This window comes from Poecilia latipinna, unplaced genomic scaffold (genome assembly GCF_001443285.1).
Source record: "Poecilia latipinna isolate Pla-1442-1.1 unplaced genomic scaffold, P_latipinna-1.0 Scaffold1293, whole genome shotgun sequence".
Taxonomy (NCBI): Eukaryota; Metazoa; Chordata; class Actinopteri; order Cyprinodontiformes; family Poeciliidae; genus Poecilia; species Poecilia latipinna.
Genome location: NW_015113909.1, coordinates 160,302 through 186,669, shown reverse-complemented (window position 1 = coordinate 186,669; position 26,368 = coordinate 160,302). Strand labels below are relative to the sequence as shown.

General features: G+C 39.7%; 1 protein-coding gene across 3 annotated transcripts in view; it reads left to right on the top strand.

Moving 5' to 3' along the window:
• The first annotated feature begins 478 nt into the window (after positions 1-478).
• magi3a (membrane associated guanylate kinase, WW and PDZ domain containing 3a) overlaps positions 479-26,368 on the top strand; it is a 128,338-nt gene continuing 102,448 nt past the window's right edge. For all 3 annotated transcript variants that reach the window (XM_015055052.1, XM_015055054.1, XM_015055053.1), the window contains exon 1: positions 479-785. In XM_015055052.1, the coding sequence (XP_014910538.1) occupies positions 479-785 (307 nt within the window). The remainder of the gene's footprint in view (positions 786-26,368) is intronic.

The window sequence follows — 26,368 nt, the reverse complement described above, 5'->3', positions numbered from 1 at the left end:
TCTCTTGGAACCAGAACTGGATTTTAGCATATTTTTGGGGCGCAGGATTTACGCACAATCTGGGCTCACGGTGGGCTCATCAGTAGTGGGAGTACGCTTGTTTTTGTTTTCCAGGTGCTGTAAACTGGGGTGGAGGGGGGGAGATCGAGCCGCCCCAGCATTAGAAGCAGCGCTCTCCGCTCCACTGCGGCACTGACGCAGCTGGTGTCACGCTCCAGACGATGCTCCTGTAATTCAGAGGAAGGATCGCGCACACAGGGAGCTCGGAGGGGTTACACAGAGACGGATTTTTGTTTATTTCCCCCTCTGGAATGGAATACTACACAAAACACAAAGCTCAACTTCTCTGGTCCGGAATGATCGAGCCGTGCGTCAGAGCGCTCTGAGGGTCCAAAGAGGATTTTGCTTCTGAAGAGGACGCTCCTTCCCCGGGACTTCCAACTCCTAAGCGACCCCCCAAAAAGCCCATCAAGCGGCGATGTCCAAGACACTGAAGAAGAAAAAGCACTGGTTGGTCAAAGTGCAGGAGTGCTCCGTGTCCTGGGGGGGCTCCGTGGAGCTGACCGCTGTCCTGGAGGTGCGAGGCGGCGCCGAGCTCGGAGAGTTCCCCCACATCGGACGCGTGATCCCGGAGGCGGTGGTGTGCCACAGCGGCCGGCTGCCCGGCAGCGGGGACGTGCTGCTGGAGGTCAACGGCACTCCGGTGAGCGGGCTCACCAACAGAGACACGCTGGCTGTCATCAGACACTTTCGGGAGCCCATCCGCCTGAAGACCGTGAGACCAGGTGGGTGTCCTCTCGTCATTTCTCCACCAGCTGTGTGAAGAGGGTGTGCAAACTGAAAATGGGGCTGATGCTGGATGAATAAGATGCGCTCTCTGTCTGTTCGCCTGTTGCTGCTGCTGCTGCTGCTGGTGAATTTGCTTGCGTGTGCGCCCTGACTCATATTGCGGGTATAAATGGGGGCCGATCATTATAGTTAGAACTGTTTTCACTTTATACCAAATACATAATGCCTTGCCAAACATATTCATATTCCTTAAACTTTTCCCTCCCCACACATGCATTTTATTGGGATTTTATGACGGGTCAACATAAAGTGGACTACTGTGAAGCAGAAGGAAAATAAAAATGAAACATGGTTTCAGTTTTTTTTTTTCTCGTAAAGTTCAAGTATCTGTATTCAGCTCCCCTGAGTCACGTTTAGCAGAACCAACTGGTTTAGTTACAGCTGCAGGTGTTTTTCTGGGAATGTCTCTACTTCCCCCCTCAAGCTTTCTATACAAATAACTCCTCATTCTTACTGTATGGAAAGCATCTATAAACACAAATGGTTGTCTTTCCACATTTTCTCATTTGGATTAATGTCTGGACTTTGACTAAGCCATCCTATCATGGATATGCTCTGATCCAAAGGATTCTTTTGTAGTTCTGGTTGTATGAAGGGTCATTATGCTGAAAGTAAAAACCTTCACCCCAGTCCTACTGTTTCTGTTATTCTTTCTTATCATCAAGCTCTGTCGGGTTTCTGAAAAATCAGTCAATTAGGCCAAAAAGGGCTCAGCTTACCAGAGCACCATCTTCCACTTGTTTGCTGTGTTTGTGTCAAGGCTTAAGAAAAGAATGGGACTTTCTACATTTATCTTCTTGACGCTCTTCCATTTAGGCCAGATTTGCACCTGGTTTGTGCAGCTCCCCCAGAGTTACTATTGGCTTCTTGACTGCTTCTTTGAATAAATATCTCCTTTCCCAGCTGGCTGGATGGTATCAGTCTTCTTACTAGTTGTGCCATACTCTTAACTATTTTGAGATGGAGGATTCAAGAGAGCTCTGTAGGATGTTTAAACGTTGGAATATTGTTTTTTAACCTCGCTCTGCTTTAAAAGTCTGTCTCAGACGTGTCTTCTTTTGGTTTTTCGTCCTTATGATGCTGTTTTTTTTTTCTCTGATGTTCTCCAGTAGACCTCTTGGCTCTTCCACAGAGAACAATATTTCAACTTGAATTGAATTACACACAGGTAGACTATGAACTAGATGTTTCTGAAGGCAGTTGGCTGCTGTGTGTCTTATTTAGATGCATCAGACTAGAGAAGGCATACTTTTCAGGTGTTTATTTTAAAAGACTTAATTTTTTTTTTGTTCTGCATCACAGTTATTAATTCTGGCCTCCCATCATCATGATAAAGTATGTTGAGATTTGTAGTAACCTGACTAAAGGGCTATGAACATTTTTGCAAGGCAGTATTTTTGTCTTCATAAAAATGGAACAAGCTGACTCCAAGCATGCTCACCCTGTGAAATTTGTCTTGATGTAAAAGTGCCCTTCCTGTCTGTGACACGCATTTACTTAAAAATCTAGCTTGAAAGTTTATTGATCTGCCCCTTTTCATTACCGTTTCTTACTTGCTGGCTTGTAATTCTTCCTGTACGGCCCCACAGACAAGCCTAATGAATAGCATGGCACTAAATGTGCCATAGCATATCGACGGTCAAACTCCAGCAGTCATGTAGGGCAGGAGGCAGGTGTGTGTGTGTGTGTGTGTGTGTGTGTAGATGGATTTAATAGAGGCACTGCTGAGTGTGGCACTTTGGAACCTCGTCCAGAGGATTTGCTAACAGTCGCCTTGCCAGCACAGACAGTGTTGAGGTGTCCAGGTGTAATTGAATCAATCAGGCCCATGTACTTAAATCCCTCAGGATGTTGCCAGCTTGGCAGCAGAGTTTGACACTTTCACTTCCAGGTATTTCCTCGTGGAATGTTGTTTGGCACAATTTTGGCTGGAAACTTTGCTTTGATAGAAGATTTATAATTTTAGTACAAATGCACTGAGATTTGATTCATAACCTAATTGCTCTTAAATTCACTCGGCTGGGGGGTCGTTGATGTGTTTGCTCATGTCTGGTAGAGCGCTGCCTGCTTGCAGAGCCTTTAACATTTTCTTTCAGTCCGACGTTACATAATGTTAAGCTAAGCGGCGCTCAGAGGTCCCCAGCTTGTTTACCATTGGTCCCCCTTTTCCCACTCGGGACTGTGTGTTTAGATCTCTCCGTCTTCTCGTTCATGATTAATGCATGCATCATCCATCATTGATGTCCACTGCATGCCAGAATGAGGTGGCTGGTGGCTGGAGTGAGAGCGCAAAGTGGGGAAGTTTGAAGAGGGGATAAATGTAAGCTCAAGTGGGGAAGTCAGGCCCTGGTTGAAATGGGATTAACGTGACTCGTTTGTATATTAGTCACAATGCCGTAAAAGTTACAAGGATGTTTCTGGAATTTTGGGTCATAGACCAAATTGAAGGTAGTTTTGAAGTAGAAGGATCCCAAGTTTTCAACATTTCTTAAAAATGAATTTTGTGAAGTGTGGCATGCCAATATTAGCTTTGTCTGAACAAGCCACTGCAGTTTCTCAATTGGATTCATCCCCAGACTTTGACTAGTCCATTCTAACACATTTTCATGTAGTTTTCCTGTAAATCTTAGCAGCTGTTCCAGTGTTGCCAATTAACTTCTTTCCTGATTCTTTGATGCCCTTATTGCCAAGAAAATATGTATTTTTCCTAATAATTCTCCTCAAAATCTTAACATTGAAGTTTATAATTGTAACATGAAAAGAATAGAACAAGTTTTAGATATGGTTTCATAAGACTGATACCTGCATTAAACCCTGTTGACTTTTCAGTTGGTCTCTCTATTTCCATTGCTTCGTTGTTTATCTTTTCATCTCTCTTTGGCTAGACTATCACTTTGGTAAATTTATTTTCTCGGTTGTGTAATGGATAACATCTGTTACCTTTTTATTCTCACTAATTTTAGAATGTTATATTTTATACTTATTGTTCTGCGATTCCACTTCTCTTATCTTTGTCAGTTCAACACAAAGCGTTTTTTTTTGTCCAGCCTGTACACCTTCTTTTACCCACCTGCCATGATAATTACACCTGCAGGTTCAAAACCAGTCACTGTTTTTTTTTTTTTTACCTCCTCATCGCAGCTGAGACCTTTTAACTGTTTCTCCTGTGCAGTTGAGGCTGAAACCTGAAGTGTGGCCCGCCTGGCGTCGGACCAGCAGATGTACTCAGCATGCAGCTTTTATCCTGTTAGGAAGGCAAGAAAATAGGCAGTAACCTTGAGGGGACGATTGAGAGTATAGAGGCAGAATGATGGCAGGTACTCTCTGAAGCTCAGGGACCTGAGCAGTCTGATGATTGATGCTAGCACAGGATGCAAATCTGCTTGTTTTTACCCTGTGGAGCTTAATGAATGAATCATTTAACTCAGAAGTCCTGGAGGACCCATGTCTTTTCACATTAGGTTTACAGAAATTCATAAAAAGTATTTTTGTTTTTCCTATTTTCTGAGTCGAAAAGGATGTAATAAACTCTATGTATCAATCTCAGCACTCATTTCTGCAAAGTAAGGGCTTATCAGAACAGCAATTTTCCTCCTCTGCAAACCTTCAGCTGGGGAAAGTGTTTATCAAATAACAAACTAAATAATTAGCTCACTATAAACTGTGGGTAGTGACTAACAGAATGAGATTGGGAGCTTCTGATGAAGGATGGCTGGTTTCACCTTTAGGAATAGGAAAGAATTCAGCTGTTTGGCTTGTTTTGGCATCTGGCAAGAATGACTCCCAGTGGACGTTTTTAGTAAGAGTACAATATACTGTAGCATAATAGTTTTCCTCAGTGACTTCATCCTGTCACCTTGTATTATAATTGCGCCTCTAAGTGTGGCATTAGGCAGTGATGCTCCTGAGGTTTGTCACATTCTACCAAACGACTCCTTTGGTAGAATTGTCTATGAAGTTTATGAAGAAAAGATAATGTCAGGACACCTCATGGTTTAGCAGTACATGCTTCAGAACTCCACACAGTTTGATTCCTGATTCTGGGCCCTTTACTGCATATTCTTGCCTTCTTTCTCTGCCATTTTTCCTTTCTAGCTATTGATGAATAAAGACCACTAGTGCCTCAGAACCTTAAAAAAAGTTCATATTTATTATTTATTACTATTATGATCTTACAGTGAGTGAAAAGTTTAGAAATGGCCTATGTCCACTGACAATATCAAGCTCAGGTTTTTTTTTATTTTTAAAGGGACTTCTATACTCCACAAATTGTTGTTCATGTACTGTTCCTATTTTTTAAACTCCCTTTACTGAGATTCAGTAATGCCCCTTCCCCACTTGTTGCTGCACACTGCCAGTCTTTTGGCCAATAGAAAGCTCGTATGTACTTCCCTCATTTACAAGAAAAACAGATTTGGCTGTTTGTAATTATTTCTGGTTGTGAAAGACACAGACAGTCTATGTTATTAGCATTAATTACATCTTTCACCAAGATGGACCAATTAACAGTGAATGTTAGAGATTTTTGTTTTTTTTAAGTTTTTGTGTCAACTTCAAAGCTACATTTACAGACAATTTCACACTGGCTTTTTTTGAAATCACATGCAAATTTGATTAACAACACTGAGGCACAGGCAATCAAAACATTGAAAGGGGTTCGCATGTTGAGACCCTTGTGGTTGTGCAGCTGGAGGGTCTGTTTTGCCTCATTCTGCAGACTAAAAACATCAGCATTCAGTTAACCATAGCGCAAAATCACACAGTGCAACATGCACCAGTGAGTTCTGCAACATCATCCATCACATACTCTGTTCGATGATATTTCCTTTTGAATCATCGACAGTGACACTCGGATGGAATAATTCCAGATTTTTTCTGAGCTCCGTCTCTCTTGGCACAGTTTGATAATATCAGTAACAAACACGACGTCTGCCAGCACCTCTCAGCTGCTTTCCCCTTTGTTGGAATCTCAAACGTTTCGTTTGTTTTTCTTAATATTTTTTTGCCATCTGACTTTTTCTCCCAACTAAATAAAGCAGGAAATGGAATGTATTTTTGCATCACCCACTTGCATTGGTGGCTTACACATAAAGCTATCCTGTACAATGTTCTGAGCAAACCTTTAGCCTATACTGTTATCTTTATTTCCACTAGCACAATATGTTTTAGAACAAAAATTGTTTAATCTTTTCTAATGTCTTTTTATTGATTGATAGATATGGTACAAAACCATGTCAAATTTTAACACATTTTAAATCGGAAGTCTTCAGACAGCAGACGCACACCCAAAACTAAACGGTGGTAAAATAAAAGTCATGCTAACCGCTATACTTTGCAGTTAGCAATGCTAGAATTGGGAAAATAGGTTGCATCAAATGCTATATCAGTATTTAATGTTAGATAAATGATTAATGATTATACTACAAAAAAGATCATATGTTTTTCTGACAGCTTCTGTCATCACAGAATGGAAGTTTTTCTTTTTGATGCACTCTACCCTACCTGTGTGTTACAGCTTAAACATCATCCTGTTATTTGCAAAGTTTTTCTATTTAAATTGGTCTCACTCAGCATCTCTTTTCCTTTTTTTATTTCCATCCTAGTGGTGTTATGTTGATGTTAACACTTTATACTTGCTATCTGCAGAGCAGCAGAGCTGTAATCTCACAGTTTCTGTTAATGTGGTGCCCCATGGTGCATCCAGGGCTGCAATGACTAAGCTGCTCTAAACCAGCACAGAGGAGCTGTCAGCGGGTCTCTGCTTCGTGGATTCCTTTCCCTTTGGTAATGGATCTTTTTCTGGTTTCACCTCCAGGGTCACGTCACAATTTGAATTTAGTTTTTCTCAGAAGGTTTTTTTTTTCTTTCTTTCTTTTGCTATTCCCATGCAGATTTGAGGGAGGGAAAAAGAGTTTTTCTTAAACCTATCAGGAGGAAGCCAGCACAATTAAGTGGGACTTGCGTCCTTCCAATTTGCTCTGTTGCATCCTCTGTTTTTGTATGTGCACAGATTGTATGATTACAGATGTCCATTCATGTCTTCTGGTTTATTCCTCCAACTTGTCAGACTTCTTCTATACCTCTTTTTTAATCATCTGTTTGCCTTTCCAATCTGCCTTCAATGTCAAATGGGGCTTGGCCTTCGTTGAGACAGAAGCAGTTCCTGTCATTGCCTGGTCTTTCAATCTCTAGGTGGTCTGCTGTCTCTGGTCCTTACCAAGCATGGGAACATGAGATGATCTGAAAGAATGTAAAGTCTATCACAGGACTTAAACATGCCTCTTTTGGTTTTTCAGACTGAAAACAAAACCTGATGCCTTCTTTGTTGTGGGGTGGGAAAGGAAATCAGATTTTTCAGTTTTCAGTATCTTCCAGTTGCTGATTAGAGATGATTTATGGAAAATTGGGATCCAGTCTGTTTATTGCTGGATTTCTAGGTGTTGACCATAAAGACAGCTCCATATTGCCTCAGAAACCTTTTGTCCACATTTATCTGATAGCAGTAAACTCCTGCATTTACCTTCCTTTTGCCATCCTGCGTTGGCCGTATATAATAACTGCTTCTCATTCATTGATTTCCACATTGTTTTTAGTGTCTCTTGGCAGAGTCTTTGTCCAGATATACATCGAACACTACTGTCCCGTCACCAGTCTACCTTATTAATTGGCGTCCTTCAAAGCCGCATTGCGGTTCGGAATCAGCCGGCAGCAGAGATGGCATCTTCGTATAAACCATGGCTCTCGCTGGCAGGCATTGGGACTTGGCAGGCAGGTTGTTGGAAGACGGGGAAGACGAGTGTGAGTGCTGATTCACAAAGACTGGCTCTTTGTACTCGCTGAGTGGTCATGCTGCGATGTCAGCAGCAAGAGTGTCTCCGGGTTACTGCCAGTTGAAATGGACGGTGCAGTTTAGAGATGAAGATGTGCACACACACACATACACACACACACGCACGCGCACTCCTCTTCCCAGAGAATCCTTCTTTCCCCAGCTTGTCTCCTAATTGGCCTCTCTCTAAGATAGTCGTCTATGCAGCTGTTTATCCTTGTGATATAAGATGAGGTCAGCTTTCTATCGGTGCAACAACATTGCAGGCACCACAGCCTTGCTGCTGCCCGTACTCAGCAGTTGGAACCTCCACTGAGGCATCCCACTAATGAGATTCTCTTTTTTTTTTTTTGTTTTTGCTGGGGTTTTTTTTGGTACATTTTCACTGGAAGATACACATTGTTAAAGATGATCTTCAGTGTTGCCAGGTCAACCTGCTCTCACACCCATCATGAAAATAGAGCTTGGTTTGGAGCACACCGAGTCATTCTTATATCTACTTCTGTGTCCTGAGTGTCTTGTGGTTTTTAAGGATGTTGACAAAGCAGAAATGAGGTACACAGATATGGAAGATTCACTTTTTGAAATGAATTGCTTGGAGACGATTGTATGGATAGGTGCTAATTGATAGGTGTTAATGGATGGCCATGTTAATGGCCATCCATTAACATGGCTGATAAATTAACATGACTGATAAAAATTCACTAAATAATAAAGATGTGTTATTATTTTATGATCTGCCCACATTTTTATTTGTACTTTGTGCCAATTCTTGTTTTTTCTAAGGAGACAATAAACATTGAGATTTTACTTCTCAGCTGAAAACTTTTATCCAAAATATCTCAAGAAGACCTTTCTGCCCGAGTGGAAATATACAAAATTAAAAATATCTAATACATTTACCTATGTTTGTACCTCAAAACACAAAACTTCAGTATGAAAGGTTTTTCGTTCTACACGATCCATGTAAATGAAATATAGGACTAGTGTTTAATTGGTTTGGTGTATTAATGCAAGTGTTAGAACGTTTAAGGAGCCAGGTCATGGATCTGTGGTAAACATTATTATTTATGTTAGAAGCAGACGTGATGTTGCACTGAGAGAGTAAAACGGGCATCTCATGAAATTGGTGATCAGAATTTGGCCATTTTCAGGATCTTCTGTCATGGACAGTAATCAGCCAGTGTGAAACTCAAAAATCTGACCTTCTTCTAGTCAATGAAAGCAGCATGCTAAGTTCTACCAAGTGTGTAGTTAATACTGTAGGAAGAAGATTGAAAGTTATGGGTTTTCAGTGTCAGTAATGTGTTTTAAATAAAGTCCAAGCGAGTGTGGAGATGTAGGATGTGATTTAAAAGGAAGATGACTTCTGTGACATGTCTCAGTATTTCTAGTTCATTCAGTCGGTGTGAGAACAAGACGTTCAGCAGATAACAGGCTTGGCTACCGTGAATTCATTGACTGGAAGGAAAAAAGATTGATTGTCCCATTGACTGATCATAGCTGTTTCATATCAAGCTGTAAATAAGATGATTCTGTTAACTAAACATTTTTAATTACATTTCCTGAAAACAAGACTTTAACCACTTAATAACTGAAACCAATTTTAAGCTTTCAAATAGCATCACAGACTCCTCCTGCTGTTCACTGATTGACCCGGTTGAAATACAAGACGAAGAAATGAAGGGAGATGAGAATAGAGTGGAATTGTGTTAGAAGACAATAGCCAGGCTACGTTTAACCAGGCGAGGGAGGAAAAACTGCTAAACAGGTTCAAAAGAAAGAAAATGGGGTCAAATAAGGTCGGAGTCTCATTGCAAGACTGAGCACAAGGAGAAAGAGGTAAAATGCAGGAAATCACAGGAGGGAGGGATGTGAAAGCAATAATAATCTCAGGACTGAAAGCGATTATGTTACCATTAATCTCTATAACAGTATTGATTCTTCCCTGTAAGTGTCTTAAATGATTATGGTGGCAGTTCGTCAAACCAGCGGTTTCTATTTCAAACCTGGAGAAGAAGCAGTGTTTCTAATCATAGCTGCAAGCATGAAGGATCATAAAAACTCCAGGTAAATTGGAATTGCTATCCCTCTGTTTCAGTTCTGTTACAGGCGACACAGAGAGAACAACAGCTCTTATTTCCACAACTGCTGCCGGGGCATCTTTATTTAAATTTGACTCCTATACCTTCCTCTGACAATGAGAGTGGTAGCTGCTGTAGTGTTGTTTAGACTTCGTTTTGGGAAGGATCCCAAGAGTTTGTTTTACTGGGCATTGATAGGAGTGAGACAAATGGCCTGTCTGTGTAAATTGGACATGTGCGTTCTTCTGTTCGTCCAGTTGGGATCTATCTTTACTCTCGGTGTGATAAATCAGCTGAGAAGACCTAATCTCAGAGTCCAGTCTTCCATTTGGCTGCAGTTCTTCAGACTTGGCTCTCCTCCCACACTTGATGGGCCTGGGTCAGTGTTCGCTCTGCTAGTGCAGCGCACTCTCGGGTGTTTTCGTTGTGGTGCTCCACCTCAAAGAATCGATTTCAGCCCATTCGGCTGGTGCCCATGACAACATCTCCAATCAAACAAATATTAAAGCCGAACGCTATCGTGTAACTACCTACTCCACCAGCTGCTCCCCTGGCTTCTTTTCCATATCACGGTTGCATTACTACTCCTGCTTTTCTGTAGCAGAATCGCAGTGGGAGCTTTCCTGATCTGCATTGTGTATTTTACTTCCTAAAACGAAAATACTCCTTACTTCCTTGTAGAAGTAAGGAGTTGCACATTTAACTTTGATGTATTTTGTTGGGATGCGTGTGCTAGACCAGCGTAAAGTAGTGCATCATTGTGAAGTGGAAAAAAATGATACCTTACCTAGAAATAAAATCTCCACCATGACTCACTGATACCCCAAAATAAAATCCAGTGTAACCAGTTGTGATTAAACAGCTATGGTTGGGGTACAATTCATGTTTTTCCAAGAATTTTCCAAGAAAACCTGTTAAATACTGCAAAAGACTTTAGATTGGGTTAGAGGTTCAATTTGTACTAGAATAATAACATACAACTGATGCTAATAGCAGATTTATGTCTTGGTCAAACTCTACGTCTATATTCAGTGTATAATCTGTGAACAACTTTAATTGTTGCTGCTCACAGATACTGTCCATAAAATCTTACCGGACTTGAGAGATTTTGTGAAGAAGAATAAACAAAACTTTGACCTTAAGAGATCTGCAGATCTACATCTGTGTTTGCTACAAGATTCTAAATATTCAGTTGGTGATTATAAATAACGTACACTTTTTATGTTTTCTTTCATAAAATATTGTTTGTTTTTAAATTATTTTTCTTCCACTTCATAATTAGGCACTACTTTTTGTTGGGCTGTCACAAAAATCTAAAAAAATAGATTAAGAATTGAAGTTCTAACATTAAAATATGTCAAAAAGCTAAAGGGGTGTGCATACTTTTTCAAGTCAGCATATAGCTGTTTGTCGACAAGGTTAAGGCTTTAAAAGGTGCATTAATTAACTTAATACCTCAGACTATTTCCCCCCCTAGTTTTAGACATGAGAGGTAGCTATTTTCCTATTTGGGTATGTTAGTAATGCATCATGTGTGCTCTGTAGAGATGAGCTCCATAAAGACTTCTCATTAGAATTCATGGGTGTCAGAGTCTGAAGCCAGAAAATTTAGATTGCTTTCCTTTCAAAGCTGTCCTAACAGGTTATTGATCTGGCCCAATCTCATCCTGGTTAACGCAGCGTCGCTTCCGGAGCCGCTGCACTCAGCTGAGGCCCCAATCCTTACGAGGACGCAGTGAGGACGTTTTGCGGACAGCAATGCTTGACTCGCTCTGATTCATAAGGCTGATGCAGAGGGAAGAGGCTGTGCATCGGTTTCACCAGGCTGCTTTCTGTGTTTGCTGCATCTGCATTCATGCTCTGTTTGTCTGGTAGCAAACTAGTTTCAGGTCACAAATGGTGAGAACATAAAAGGCTCTTACAGTAGGAAGGCTTGTGATTTTTTATTTTTTTTTTGGCCTCCAGTTTGCAGTAGGTCCTTTGAACAAATATACTCAAGCAGTCACATGCACATTACTCACTGTTTAAAGGAAGCAGAGGGATGTGTGGCGCTGCAATCCTGACATTTTTGTGATGCAAACACTGGAGTATCCGCTGGCTCCATTCACTCAGACCTGTCGCACCACATGCAGTCCGGTTCAGACAGGTTTCACATGAGAAGTACTGTCAGCACTCCAGAGAGGCTTTTAGGAAAACCAGTTTATCCTGTTTGAGCAGAGGTCTTCGTCGGTAGTGCTGCTTCCCAAGTCCGACAACACACTGACCCTAAGACAATTAGAATCTGGCTAAATAAGAAAATAATTAATCTCGCTGTGTTCATCTTCAGCATTTCTTTGTTGTTACAATTTGTTTTCTTATAATGTGTCGGACGTTTCTCTCTTTTTCTTACTTTGTTAGGTTGTGAAATATTCAACCTCAGTTCCATTTCCAGAAAGAAGCAACACTTTAAAGGAACAAGCACCGGTAGTAATGGTTTATTTCCTTGTATAACGAAGCCGATTATAAATGTAGTCACTTATAATCCAACCATTTAATTCCATCAAGGGCATGAATGTTATATTATTTCCAGACTTTAAATAATTTTCCTGAACTATTCTTTTTCCATGATGGAATGATATTAAAACCAACACCTGCAACAAACTTTAAAAACAAACATCCAGTGTACAAACTCGACCTAATGGTGAACATAGCTAACCATTTAAAGGGTGAAAACTGTACATGTGTCAAAAATGTATCATATACCTTCTAATATCTTGAAATTTTTAAATATGAAGGTTTGAAGGGTTAAGACAGACTACGTGTTATGATTTCATGGACAGTGTGGTCACATGTTACTTACTTGATACTGGTATACTCAACAGAAGCTGTTGAATGTTTTTTGGTATTTTTTAGACGGATAGCAAAGCTCTTGGTTTTTTAGTTTTAAAATGAATACATAGCCAGAACCAAACCAAGCTTTACTCACGGATAAAAGGCAGTTTTTTATGAGTTATTTTGTTGGAACATCCAGTTAGTTTGGAGATTTTTATTTTTATTTTGAATTTATCCACCTCCAGTTATTGCATTCACTTTTTCCACTGACAGTAAAACAGTCTCAGCATGATGCCACCACCCAATGCTTGACAGTTGGTTGTTTACTCTTCTAAGGTGTGGCAAAATAGCTGATTGTCTATCATCTGATCACAAAAATGCCTTGTGCTTGTCCATGAGGGCGTCTCCAAATCTCAGTTCAGCTTGAAAAGTTCCATCTTTTTTGCTAATGTTTTACTGCGTTTAATGCATTTTATGTGTTCCAACCGTTTCCAGTTCATGGCAGGCTTGAGCTTTGGTGGTTTCTTAGTTGTTCTTGAACATCCTTATTTTTTTTTGGTTTCATCTGATGTTGACTCTGTTTTTTTTCATTGCAACAAAGAGGTGCCACATTTGAATAACGTACTTTGATATATTTGTTTGAAATCATCTTGGCTACAAAAGTCTTTGTTTAATTTAATTAAAAACAGTTTTCTTTCTCAGATCTTAACTGAGTTATTTCAGCATTTTCATTGTGCTTCATATGGTTCAGTCCAAATGATCACTCAGGAGATGTCTATTTTATAATAGAATATGTGTTAAATGTTGACTCTTTAGCCTGACTTGTTGGAGTATGTAGCAGCCTGCATGGATGCAAAATGAAGGATTTCTGCAAGGTCAATTCCACAATGCAAGTGATTGTTCAATATTGCTGGTTTTATAAAGTGCCAGGAGATGGCGTGTTTTGAATTGGTGGATAAGAATATAAACTGAATTTAATTTGAACCGAAGACTGACTGTATATATTTGAGATGCACAACAAAAATGTCAACCTGGTGTAAACTTTAATATTTCTCCTTTAGTTTAAAGTTCCTTAAGACATTTCATCACTGTTGTCAGGTTGCTGCAAGGGGAGAGGTGTGTTTAGGAAGGAACGCTGAGCATCTACGGAATGTAGTTATCTTAAATAAATGACACACACAGTTTAATAAGCTCCAGCTCAGTGTGTTGTTAGCAACAGGTACTGGTTTTGTCAGAGGTTTCACATAGTTTCTATGTTGCCTCTGCCTTTTTTTTTTTCCTGCATAATTGAAACCTTGGCAGATATTTCAATTTTACTGTTTTTTGGAAATAGACTTTTTTTTTTTTTTGCTCTCCAGCTTGTTTGTTTATTTATAAGGAAGGTTATGCATAACTACACAGTTACAGTAAGGACGCAGGTAGAATACATTTTAAATATTGATTCAGAAGATGACTCTTCTTAAAGTTGTTGAACACGGTTGGCCTTGGTACGGGAGACAGAAAACTCTTGTTTGAATTTTAGGCGTTTATTTGACTTCATGGCCCTTTTTATTACAGTGATTCAACTGACGTGAGTCACACTTCTCTCAAAGCTCACAAATTGTGAGCCACTCAGTGTCATATTTATGTACTTAGTAAATGGGTTAAGTGAAAAGTGGATTCAAGGCAGTTCTGCTTTGGTTAAAATCTGTTGTGATCACTGTAAGGTTGTCAGTCTGCACCAAGAGCCAATCTCAAGTGGATGCATTGTCCTCATTCAGTCAGGAGGAATGTGGTCCAACTGGTGGCTCTGTAATGCAGTACTGCAACTTTTTTCCTCTACTCTCATTGGTTGAAAAGAAGTGTGTTAAAGCAAACTACACTCAATGTCCTAATGCGAAGAGCAATGAAATTAAGTTTCTGCAAAGGATCTTAAAGGGAAAAAGGAAACACCTTGGCTTGGGAAAAATAGAAGCACAAGCTTAGAGGTTTGGCTGTAAACAGGTCGAACATCTGGCTGCAAAAAAGGGAGCTGCAGCACTTTAATCTCTGAAGAGCTGTTGGCCAGCCTCACAGTGCTTTTTATGACAAATTAGACTTTCTATGGACAGATCTGGGGCTTAGCGGGGCTGTTATGTAATGACACTGATACAACACTTGTGGTGAAAGGCTGGCTAGAAAATCAACACCGATGCAGAGGGCTCAATGCTCACATACAACTGCACTCAGAGGTATAAATGATATATAAACTTCATGTTCTTCTCAGCAGCTCCATCAGGCTCAAAGAAATTAAATTTGGGTTTTTACATTAATTTAGGAGCCCACCTTTTTCGTATTTGTCGTAGTCGAGTTGCACATTATTTGGAAACCATCCAACTGAACCAAAGATATTGTGGTTAACTGAGGTTTTCCTTAATCGTTTCCTTTCTTTCCATGACCTGATGACCCTACTACTTCCTGTAAACATCACCACCTCAGATACTGAAATCCATATCAGAGGTGAGAATCTAAAGCATTTAGATAAATAACGCAACTCCGACCAGATAGACAAATATTTTATTTGCCTGCAGAGCATGACTGCTGGCACTTGAAATATAATAGCCTGCCAATATTGCATCCAAGCACTCCTTAGTGATTGCTATGAATTGCAAACTGAAATGTGATCAAGATTGCATTCCATTTATTGTGCAGCTAATATGTTTAGAGTAAGAAATAAGTCACCATCAAAAAATGTCAATCAGTAAACACACTCAGAAAATAAAGTCAACATCACCATGCTGAACATTTCCTGTTTGACTAAAGCCAGCGGAGGCAAGGAAATGTGAAATTAAAGACTTCACTGGTAGCTTGGAGGGAATTCTTGGAACTGAATGAGTGACCACTTCATGTAGCTGAAGGTATACATTTCAGTCATTTGATATGTCCCCCGAGTCCAGATTCTTGGACAAACTACTTGAAGAGCCTATCATCAAAGCTGTTGTGTTTAGTGTCACACACTCAGCCCAACGAAGGTTGAGTCCAGAAGCCGCTATAAGTGTTGGTTCTCCATCACACATTTAAAGTTCCTTTTCAGTTTAATTTACTGTTCGACGCTTGAAGCACTTAATTAAAAATTTCAAAGGGAGATTAGCTTATAACACAGTCAGGTTCTTAATAGAAACTATTTTTTACCCTCGAGTAACATGTTTTTTTTATTACTCAATAGATCAAGTGAAACCTTTTAAAATCTTCAATATCAAAGCTTTATGCTTGATTTATCTTATTATGCATGTTACATGTGTGTAAGGTCACATGGATGAATGTGTTTTCTTAGTTGCTTCATAGGTCAGAATGACGTGTAGATTATTGGATTGTTTTGCTTTTTGGTCTGTTGTTAAAAAAGATGAAATCTCTCACAGTCTTTGGTCTAAAAATACATCAACAATCAGCATGTGGGGCAGTGTGTGTATTGATGTGTCAATGTTGTGTTGAACTACACATAATATCAAATTGCAGCTCAATACCATTATATGCTACATCACAACTGCAAAAGACATGTTTGGATTATTTTATTTCAAATGAAAGTCAAATAGGAACAGACTTGACTATTTGAATTAACTAGTCCTAATTCTGGGTATCTTTTTGTCTCATTCACTTTATCTGACTCGAAAGCAACAGCTTTTGTCTTTGGATGTCCTGTTTGTCCTGCTCAGGTTGAAGGAAGACTGCATCACTCTCTCTCCTTTCCTGTGAAACACCCAGAATGTGTGTTTTTTTTTAAAGAAATCTCCGTGCCACGGTAACCTAGTTTGTAGCTCTCAGGAGTGAACAGAGTGGACCTGTTTTACGTTTTCTGTGACTTTCAGCGGCTGAGAAGCCTTTGTGGTTTTCTAGTCCTGCAGCTGATGACCTACTCATCTCTGTAATGAGAGGGAGGCTCTTGTGCAAAGACTAGAGGTTTGTGTATTCCATTGTGAACTTTAAACCACAGTGACTTACAGGAAACTGACATCACTGATGCTCTCATGCAGCTGCTTATAGTAGGAAATCGTTCAGTGGGTTACCACAACACATAAACTCATCTAACTTAAGGGTTTCTATATTCCCCCTGTTTTAGCTCTTACACCACATGACTTAATCTCTTACTGATCCCAGGCTGTCATTAGACATAAAAGAATGCCACTGGCTGGTGACTGATAAAAAATAAATTGCTTTGACTTGCTTGGACATTTTTTAGTCTTTATTCACTTCATTTTGTTTCAAAGTTGTGACCTCATGAAGTGGTGAGGCAGTTAAAAGCAGATTTCTGATGTGTTCAAAGATTTTCCAACATCAGACATTTGAGAGTCAGTCACTGAGAAGCAAAATCACAGAAGACTGACCGTATCAAAGGCGATGGAGTCTGGTCTCACTTGGTTTGTTTCACGTAGTGAATCTTTTATTATTTAGAAAGTTCAGTAGAATAATATCTGCTGTATATCCTAACTATCCGGCTCCAGATGTGGCGTAAGTGCAGCTCAGACAGATCTCTGCACGACAAAAGTGGAAACTTATTTATTCTGCATCTTACACCTGCTTGTCTTTTGCAAAAGAGCTTTCGTAAACCGATGAAGTTATCAAAGTTAATGATCCAAAACGCAGAAAAGCAGTGCTGCACTGTCGGACTTTAATGGTCTGTGCAGATGAAAGCTAGAACAGTGTGATCTCCAGTCAGTGCGGCTCCTTGATACCTGTGTTTTCTCTTCCATCTCGGCCCGTCTGTTCCCCCACTGCTCTGTTTGCTCCAACCATCTGCGTATTTACCCATTTTTATCTCAACACAGCAGCCAACTCTGCCACCACTGTATGCAAATACATATACGACGGGCTCTGTCTCTGGTAAATAACGGCACGATTCCAAGTTTGCATAAATAACTGACGATCGGGTGTAATAACAGGGGTGAATATACAGCAGTGCAATCTGTGTTTGTTGTCTTTGCGGCTGCAACGAGAGATGATTCAAGTTTTATGCTTGACAGGTTGGTCTTTACTTGCTGTTTTAGAGATAATTAAATCTTGTCCAAAAATACATAGAGGGATATTTTAGTTTCTTTTTAAAGTGTGGTGCTGTGGAGAGGTTTTGAGCAGGCAGTATGAGTCAGCGTAAAAATCAATAAGCACATTTGTTTTAACACTTCCGTTTGTTACACTGTATTACTTTTGCATGATTTTTTTTGTTTTCTGCCATTCTCGACATCATTCTTTTGTGCCACGTGAAGGGAATTGACTTTATACAGAACATTGTCAGATATCAACATTTGTAGTCAATAGTGTTTCTTATACAATTTGTAAAATTTTAAAAAGGCAGAAATCCGCTGTTGTTGAAATAAGCATCAGTTGTTAATATCAACCCAGTTTTACTTCTGAGACCAAGACTGATATGTTAAAAATCACTAAAATCGGCCAGTATTGACATTAATGCAGATATATTATGCATGCCTAATACTTCTGAAGTGAAAGTAAAACACTATTTTAAAATTCTTTTTACGAATAAAAATCTGAAAAATGTAGTTAAAGTTGGAGAGAAGTTTATGCTCTAGAGATGCTTTTTCATATTTTTATATACTACTCTGTTCTGGTGTGTTACGCAAAAGTTATGAACTTTGACCTATTATGATTCCTTGAACAGGTTAGGTCTACATTTTTTGCACAAAATCATCTTTAGATAATGAGATTTCCGTCAGCTCATTCTGAAAGGAAGTTTTGACTTCCTTTCAGAATGAGCTGTTTCAGGGCCTCTTGTCATTTTAATCCAAATAAGCTGCTGCTGGGTGATTTGTGATGTTACATTCGGAAGTTTTTTGACACGGCTCATTTTACAGATGTCAAAAAACATTAACTTATTTCCAAAACACAGTTGGGTGGATTTTAGAAGCAGATGAGACCCAGATGTAAGTACAAAAAATGTGCAAAATGTGAGTTTTGCATAATAGATCCCCTTTAATGTTTGTGACAAAATTTAAAAAAGCTGAAGGCGCTGCACATTAGTCAGTGTTGTTTCCCCATCAATGGAAGATTTAGTAGCACTGGTTTAATTCCCGGCCTTTCTATAGGTTACAGTGCTTTCTTTTGTAATTGTGACAGGTAATTTAAGCTCGTTATTTAACTCTGAGCCTATTTAATTTTTGTAAAGTAATACAAAACCCTACCGCTCTAGCTGAAAGCAACAGCCTTTGTCTTGTTGTCTGGTACATGATGTTCTTTTGCTAAGAAGGTTCAGATTGCTTTACCTTGTCACACTCGAGCAGTAATACTTATCTTTTTTGCTGCAGCTTACGTCTTGGCAAATATCCACAAAGATAAAACTAGACACACTTGTTTGTTGGTTTCGGTGGAGTTTCTGAACACCGCTGCATTTCCAACAAAGCCAGTTTTTCCAGATGGAAGGATAATGGTGTTTCTCACTACAGGACTGCAAAGCTGTCATGCTGACCATAAAAATGCTAGAAACTAAACCGGAAAGTTTGCCGCGTCCTAAATTAGGCATGATTGTGTTTTGTGTGTGACTCTCCTTGGCAACCAGGGGTGCACTGCTAACAATATGGAGGATGAAAGTATCGAACCACGTTGCCTAACTACCAGCTGGTGTCGGTTACACCAGCTGACATGTAAGCCCTGGGAACGGAGGTGTTTTCTTTCGCCCTTTTAAAGATTTAAAGAGAACAGCTCGCAGTGCAGGGTTTAAAATGACACGGGAGGCTTCTGCCTGTTTTAACCCTGCTCACCTGAGAACAGGTAAACAAGATCCTCTCCACTCAGGCCACCATCATCATGCACGGTTTTAACCCTTGTGTCTAGAAATGGGGTCCAACTGACCCCACAGACGTAAAACTTGTATCATTTGCCTCAGTCCTCTACGTTTGCCTAAGTCCTTGAACGCACAAGGGAGGGAGGTTTACAGCAAAAAAAAAAAAAAAAAAAAATGTTCCTCTTGAGAAAACTACACGTTCACAGTTCCAAGTGAGTTCAGGAACACGGAGAAAGGGGTAGGGCACTGCGGAGAGACTAATTAGCTTGCTCCTGTTGTGGATCTATCTGGGAGCAATGTCTGACTTCTCCTCGTCTTGCTGCACACAAACCTGCAGTAATTAAAACATATCCTGGAAAAACACAAACTTTAAGTGTTTTTTTTTTTGTTTTTGTTTCCTCTTTCTGCTTTCTTCCTTCCTATTTTAAGTCTTCAGAGTTGAACCTGTCGAATCAAAGACCATTTGATCACATGTTCCTAATTTGTATCCTTTGTTTTCTCCCTGTCATTGCTGTGCTTTAGTTAAGAGACGCTATCACTGGCAAGTCACTTAGCAAAACTTGGAAAATGGCACTTTATTTGGGGGGAATGGGAAAGGGGGGAGCGAATGTAAGCCGCATAAGAAAGTGAAGTTTTTCTTTGTGTTTTCAGTAGGAACATGGGCTGAGCGCTTTGGAAGCGCATGAGAAATGAGCACTTTTTGGAGGAAAGAAAGGGGGCTGCCTCGGGAGACTCTGTAACGAGTGGTGGGGTGGGAGGGCGGAGGGGCCGTTTGACATTTTCAGTCACAGGCTGTTTCAGTTCAGAGCAGAAGTCGAATAATGGAGTGAGAGAGGAGACTAAAAACAGCAAGGAGGGTAACGATAGAGAGAGAGAGAGAGAGAGAGAGAGAGAGGAAGGATGAGAGGAGAGGCGAAAAGAAGAGCATCAGGAGGGGAGCGGGTTTGAGCTAAGCCTTACATCCCATCTGGAAGCAGATCAGCCATGCTGTCTAGTCATTCAGTCTGTATGTGTGTGTGTGTGTGTGTGTGTGTGTGTGTGCGCGTGCGTGCGTGCGTGTGTGTGTGTGAGTGGAAGGGGGGTATACTAAGCCATCGGCAGCTCCACTGAATTACAGCCAATTGTGGATAATGGCTAGTTGGAAATGTCACAACAATCATGTGTTGATTAGCATCTCCAGATACTTAGCGGTGTCTATCTGCTGTTGGGTCATTAAGCTGTAGAGCAATAAGAAGTGGACTTTGAACTTAGCGTTAGTGTGCAGTGTTGGTGCTCGGTTTGTCTTGTGCAATAAACGGAGCACACACTGGCTGCAATAAAATCATGTTAATTGTGTCAACTTTAAAGCATAATTTCAAAATCAGTGCCCTGGTTTCAAACAGAGTTGTTGTGCATTTATTGCCACCTCCTATAACCTGCTTCCTGTGTGGTGTCTGATAGGTATTTTTTCTCGAACCTACATAAAAAGACCACAGACAACGTATATGAATTTCATAGACAAAGCTTTTGCAAAAGGAGAACTTTCCATCAGCCGTTCTCAGAAAGTTCTANTCNCCTTCCACGCGAGCCCCTGTTTTATTGTCAAAGCAGAACAGCCAGAAAAAAACAACAGAGGTCGTAAAACATTTAACCTAAACAAACCAGCAACTCAGTTCCAGGTGTGATAACTGATCTACGGTCTGAGCCCAGTTCAAATCTCGGTCAAACTGTCAACAAAGAGGGAGGATAAACAAGAGACAAAATACGACTGCTTACAGGCAGTTAGGAGGTATTCTGGTTGATAAGAATTAAGGTCTGGGAAACTCAGAGTTAAGTGTCTCACATAAAGATAAAACAGTCAGTCGTAACCTCCAGGTCAGTTTATACACACATAAGGAAGAGAACACTTTAAACTCAAAATCACAATAATACTGATTAACATTAGACTGAATATGAACTAAAGTAATAATGATAATACCAAAAATATCTAACAGTGTCTAAGTAGGCCAGTGTGTTTGTGTTATTGTTTGCCAATGTTCAAGTATTGCTTTTAATTTCTTTACTCACTGACGAGTAATAAAATGTACATTTTCAAAAGGGGACTAATTTTCAAAAATGAGCAAAAAGCCTTAAAATAAATTAATCTTTTAATGGAGTAGCAAAATCTAAAACGAAAAAGTCTTCACTGTTTAAACAGTGGCTTCTTTTAATTATATGTAACAATTCATGATTTTCTGTTTCTACAAGATAAGGTGACATGCAGGTCAATTTCTCTTAGCCAATATTTTAAATAAAAAGATAAGAAGACAGATCTCAATTGATTTATCACAAAAAATGCCTGCAGGACAATTTCTACTAATCTTGTCCGTATCTACAGTCGGAGTAACGGATTAAATTTGAAAAGTACGAGACGCTTTAAACAAGAAGATGATCTTGTCACTTCTAATGATGATGATTGGTGGGTGAAAAATCTGCAAAGTGTACTAGATGGTTTTGTGTAATAACGTTCCAACTTAAAAGATTTATTTCAAGGTTTTTTGCACATCTTTACCATGAGCAGCAAAAATTACTGTTAACTCTATTCTTTAACTATTGAATGTCCTATGGAATATTGTGTACTATATCATGCAAAATAGTGTTCACTTGCTGAATCTTCAGTTTGTTTTCAGCAAAAATGAGTATTTGGAAGCAAGTTAACACCATGGGTTCCTCATAAATGTATATAGAATCAATCAGTCAACCAAAAAACTTTGAAGGTGCTCGAACAGTCACATCATACAACATAAAAAATGACAAAATGAATAAGTAGTATAAAATCGTGAAAGATTTATTAATCATCTAATCTTCCCCCACATTCTACTGAGTCACAACCAGTCATATTAGAAGCTGTTAATCAAATCCCAAACAGCAATACAGAGTCCAAAAAAGAAAAAGCAACAAAAAAAAACAAAAAAAATCATCAACAGACTCATCTCACCGTCTTAAATCATTTATGAGGTTGATTAACAAAGAGATGAATAGATTTTTATATTGACTGTATTTGTGTAATCATGCATCGTCTTTCTGATTTCAGTAGAATGTATTAAGAGTTCATGTGAAAGCGTGGCTGCACATTACAGGAGAATACGTTATGCAACAATGCAGCATTGGTCCGTTGGACATGTATGTTTTTGGTCTGTTTTCAAAACTGATTTGAGTTTATTGATCTTGGCAGTGACTATTAAAGTCCGCTCCTGTGTCTGGACTTTGTCCTGTTGGAGTTGAACAGATTGAAGCCTTCCTGATTCATATGATCATCAATCTTTTTAGATTAATCTACACTGCCTTAGCTCAGCAAGAGAGCAGCATGTGATTATAAAGCACGTCTCGTCTTTAATGTTTCTGCCAGTCACGACAGATTACCTCTGAATGGTTAAGCACGAACTGAGCATGTGAGGCTTTAAGTTGGCGTTCTGTCGATCACATGCTGGGCTGAGAGGCTTGAGCTTTTGCCCAAATAGTGCAAAAAAACAGGGGCAGTGTTTACACACTTCACTTCGCCGTATTAGAACTGTACGGGGTTTGAGAATCATCTGAGTTATTTCAAATCCCTTTGATGCAATAAACCTGTTTGTTTCAGCTGTACTTTTAAATGACTTACAGAAGATTTGGAGCAAGCGTCGTTGTATTCAATTTATAGATTTTCATCCCCCTCCTTTTTGGTTTTGGGTGTGAGTCTTCTTGTTGAGCTAAAATAGTCTGACCAACATAAAGCAGAGGAAAATAGTGGCCTGATGCCTTCCTTTTAAGTCGGTGCCCACTGGAAATATGCTTAAGCTGCTGTCACACTGCTTCTTATCTTGAAATGTAAGCTGCTGAATTGAGGAAAAATGTATTGTTGGTCCAAACATGAGGAAATGTAACAGATTTAGAGAGAAATCAATTCCTGTCATTTTTTTTAAAGCATATGCCACTTTTTCCATGCACTTTCATCCTGAATGGTACATGAGTATTGGGATCAGAGGTCTGGAACTACAGGTTTTTCTGTCTCATAATCAGGTACATTACGTTGGCTGAGATTTAACTCTTTTTTTTTCTGAGTGCTCCCATGTAGTCAGATAATTCTTAGTTGAATTATAACATTATCCATTTCAAGCTATTGGTTTCACATTTCATTACATGCACTAGGCATGCTGAGATGAGTGTTAGTGCAGACAGATTTTGGTATATATTTTGCAAATGCAATTCAAAGAATTTGCAAGTTGTTTCTGACCTTTGACTTAATCTAGAAATCAAATGTGAATCTCAGAACATGTTTTAGCTGCTGTGTGAGGCCACAACTCCAAAATGACTTGATCCTCTGGTGATCTGCTCATCGTGGAGACCAGCAGGAGTGACTCCTGCGCTATGGCAACCAAACAATCAGCGATGCTGCCTCTGAGCCAAGAAGTCTTCCTCTGGTCAAAGTTACACGCTTTTTAAACCTTGGGGGAGTTATTATTCATTCGGAGTAATTACTGAGCCAAAGGAAATGTCTCTCTTGAGAAAGGGAGGGAACAGAGGGCGGACTGGTGGAGTCTATTGTTCTCTTGATCCATGTTCAGACTTCAGGGAGAGATGGAGCACTTAGGAGCAGAGAGATAGTGTGTGTGCGTGTTTGTGTGTGTGTGTGTGTTGATCAGAACCTGCCCTTTCTCCCAGACATGTCTTTAAGGTCAGAATGAACAACATCAGAGTGTTATGCTGCACTCTACTGGACCCCAGCTGGGGTGTTACTTTTAACCAATGAATGCACACATATGCTCCACCCAGTCATACATAGTCTTCATAGTTCAGTGAGTTCCAGGTCATTGTTTAGTGAACAATAGCATGTTTGTGTTTGTGCAGTGGAGGAGAGGGCGTAACCACGTGCTGGATAGACGTGTGTAATTTTTTTGTAAATATGTAGCAGCACCTGGAGGAAAACATGTTTAAGAACAAGCGTGACTGCTTTAGAGTTTGCTGAATGGCTTTTTGATGATATTTCTTCCCTTGAATCAGCCAAGATGAGGCCATATCAAGTCAAAAATAAATAAATAATACTGTAATAATAAAAACCCTTTATTTTACTCCGTAGATCCATTAAAATTTATAGTTTTGCATTCTCTTGTTGCCTAAAAAGTCCACATGTTTTATCTTTTCATCTTTCCATATGATTGCTCTAAAAGTCCATTGTTACTATGACAATAAAACCACTAGACTGTTTTAAGCTTCTAAACAGTTTGAGCTTTATCTTTGATATAGTTTCGATTTTTTTTTGTCAATACAGTTTTGACACTGTTCTAGAAAACCAACACAGTATATGGTTAAAACTATCTCACAACCTTCTTGCTAAAAGTGGTGAAATAAAATATATTTGCTGTTAAATATAATCTACAGAGACTGCAAATATCAGTACTTTTATATAAGCAAACTTCTGAGGGCAGATAGGATGGCAAACCATAATCTAGCTTAGGGCACCAAAATGGCTGGAGCCGTCTCTGATCAGTGCATACATCATATGTTTGCCAGTTAAAAGAACAAAGCTGTAATCTTTGAGACTGAACCTAAAAATTTAGGAGCCATCTTTGATGCAGACCAGATTCAGGTCTAATTGTGTCAGTTTTTGAGTTCCAACATGATCAGATCTCTCTTCTCTAACAAACATTTAAGATAATTTGGGACAAGATACATGGAGAGATAAAATGGTAGTTTTAAGTCACTGTTGATGGAGAAAATCTTTCCCTTCTTCCTTGTAATATCATTCTGTCCCAGCCTTTGTGAAGAAATGCCAGAAATAACGAAATACACTTCTGACAGACTTACATTCCTTTGATATATTCATGAGCTTTGTGTTTTTGTTGGAACACTTTCCCTCTACCTCTGATGTTCCACATTGTTGTTTTCTGTTAAATTATTGCATCACTTTTGAGAATGGAAGATGATATGAGGGTTAGGAGTACTTCTGAAAATCACCTCAGAAGGGAGCCTAAGCGTCTGCAGTTCGGTGCAGCATGCAAGACGCGTGCACACATTCAGTGTAGACGCGTCCGATTGTGATTGGGTCATCAAAGATGCATGTTGATGCCATGTTCAAACAAGGTCAGGCCTTGTTGTATCCAGCGGCGACCTGCAGTTTGATTCTTTCCCCCTTCTCAGTGTCTCCACTTCTTCCTTTCCACTTACCAAACAAACCCAGGCAGCCTGATTATTTAAAATCATGTAAAGCTCCTGCCTTCCATGCAGCTTCTGTCGGTGTAGGCATGCATCCACTCTGATATCTTTATCTAGCTCTGCCCAGAGCTTCCCAAAGCTGTCAGCTCCCAGCTCAGCCCACCTCTTCTCTTTGTCGCACTGCACAGTGAGATATGAGCAGTCAAGTCACAGGGCTCATGAGAATTTTTCTTTTTTGTAATTTGAACTTGTACACAGTAAGAATTTTAACTTTATGTGGCTGTGGTCAGTCTATGTCGCATGGAAACGGAGCGCTAAAAGAAACAATCGGCGGGAAAGCTCCTCAGTGCAGGCTTCTGAACAATGGTGCTTTATGTTTGTCCAAACTTCCCGTGCAGACCAACTGTTTACAGGGAAAGAAAGGTTGTGGAACAGCATAATTGGGGTCTCATTTAAACATTTTTTGATTAACCATGGCTCCAATAGGTGGTAAATGACTATTTGTAATGAAATCTAAATGAAAAAGTATAAATATTTATACATTTATTACCTGAGCACTACGTGTGCTTCAGTGACTCAGTGATCGAGAAGGAAGGCATCATCTAGGCGTGGATCTCTTACCGGTAGAAACATTTTTCAAAAGTTACATCTCCAAAGCCATTAGAGGTAGTGTGAATCAAGCTACAAAAATTCAGAGGTACACGACCAGTCGCCATGACAGTGTGGAACGCATGGGGGCGGGAACAGTGTGTTTCCCTGGTTCAGTTAGTCAGCTATTAACCTAGCTTAAGGCTACTACACTTTACATTCAAATATGACATTTTATGCTGCCTGGATATTTTTTTAATAACCATGTGTAAGGCTCCATAATATAACACAAATATATAATCTTTTTAATAT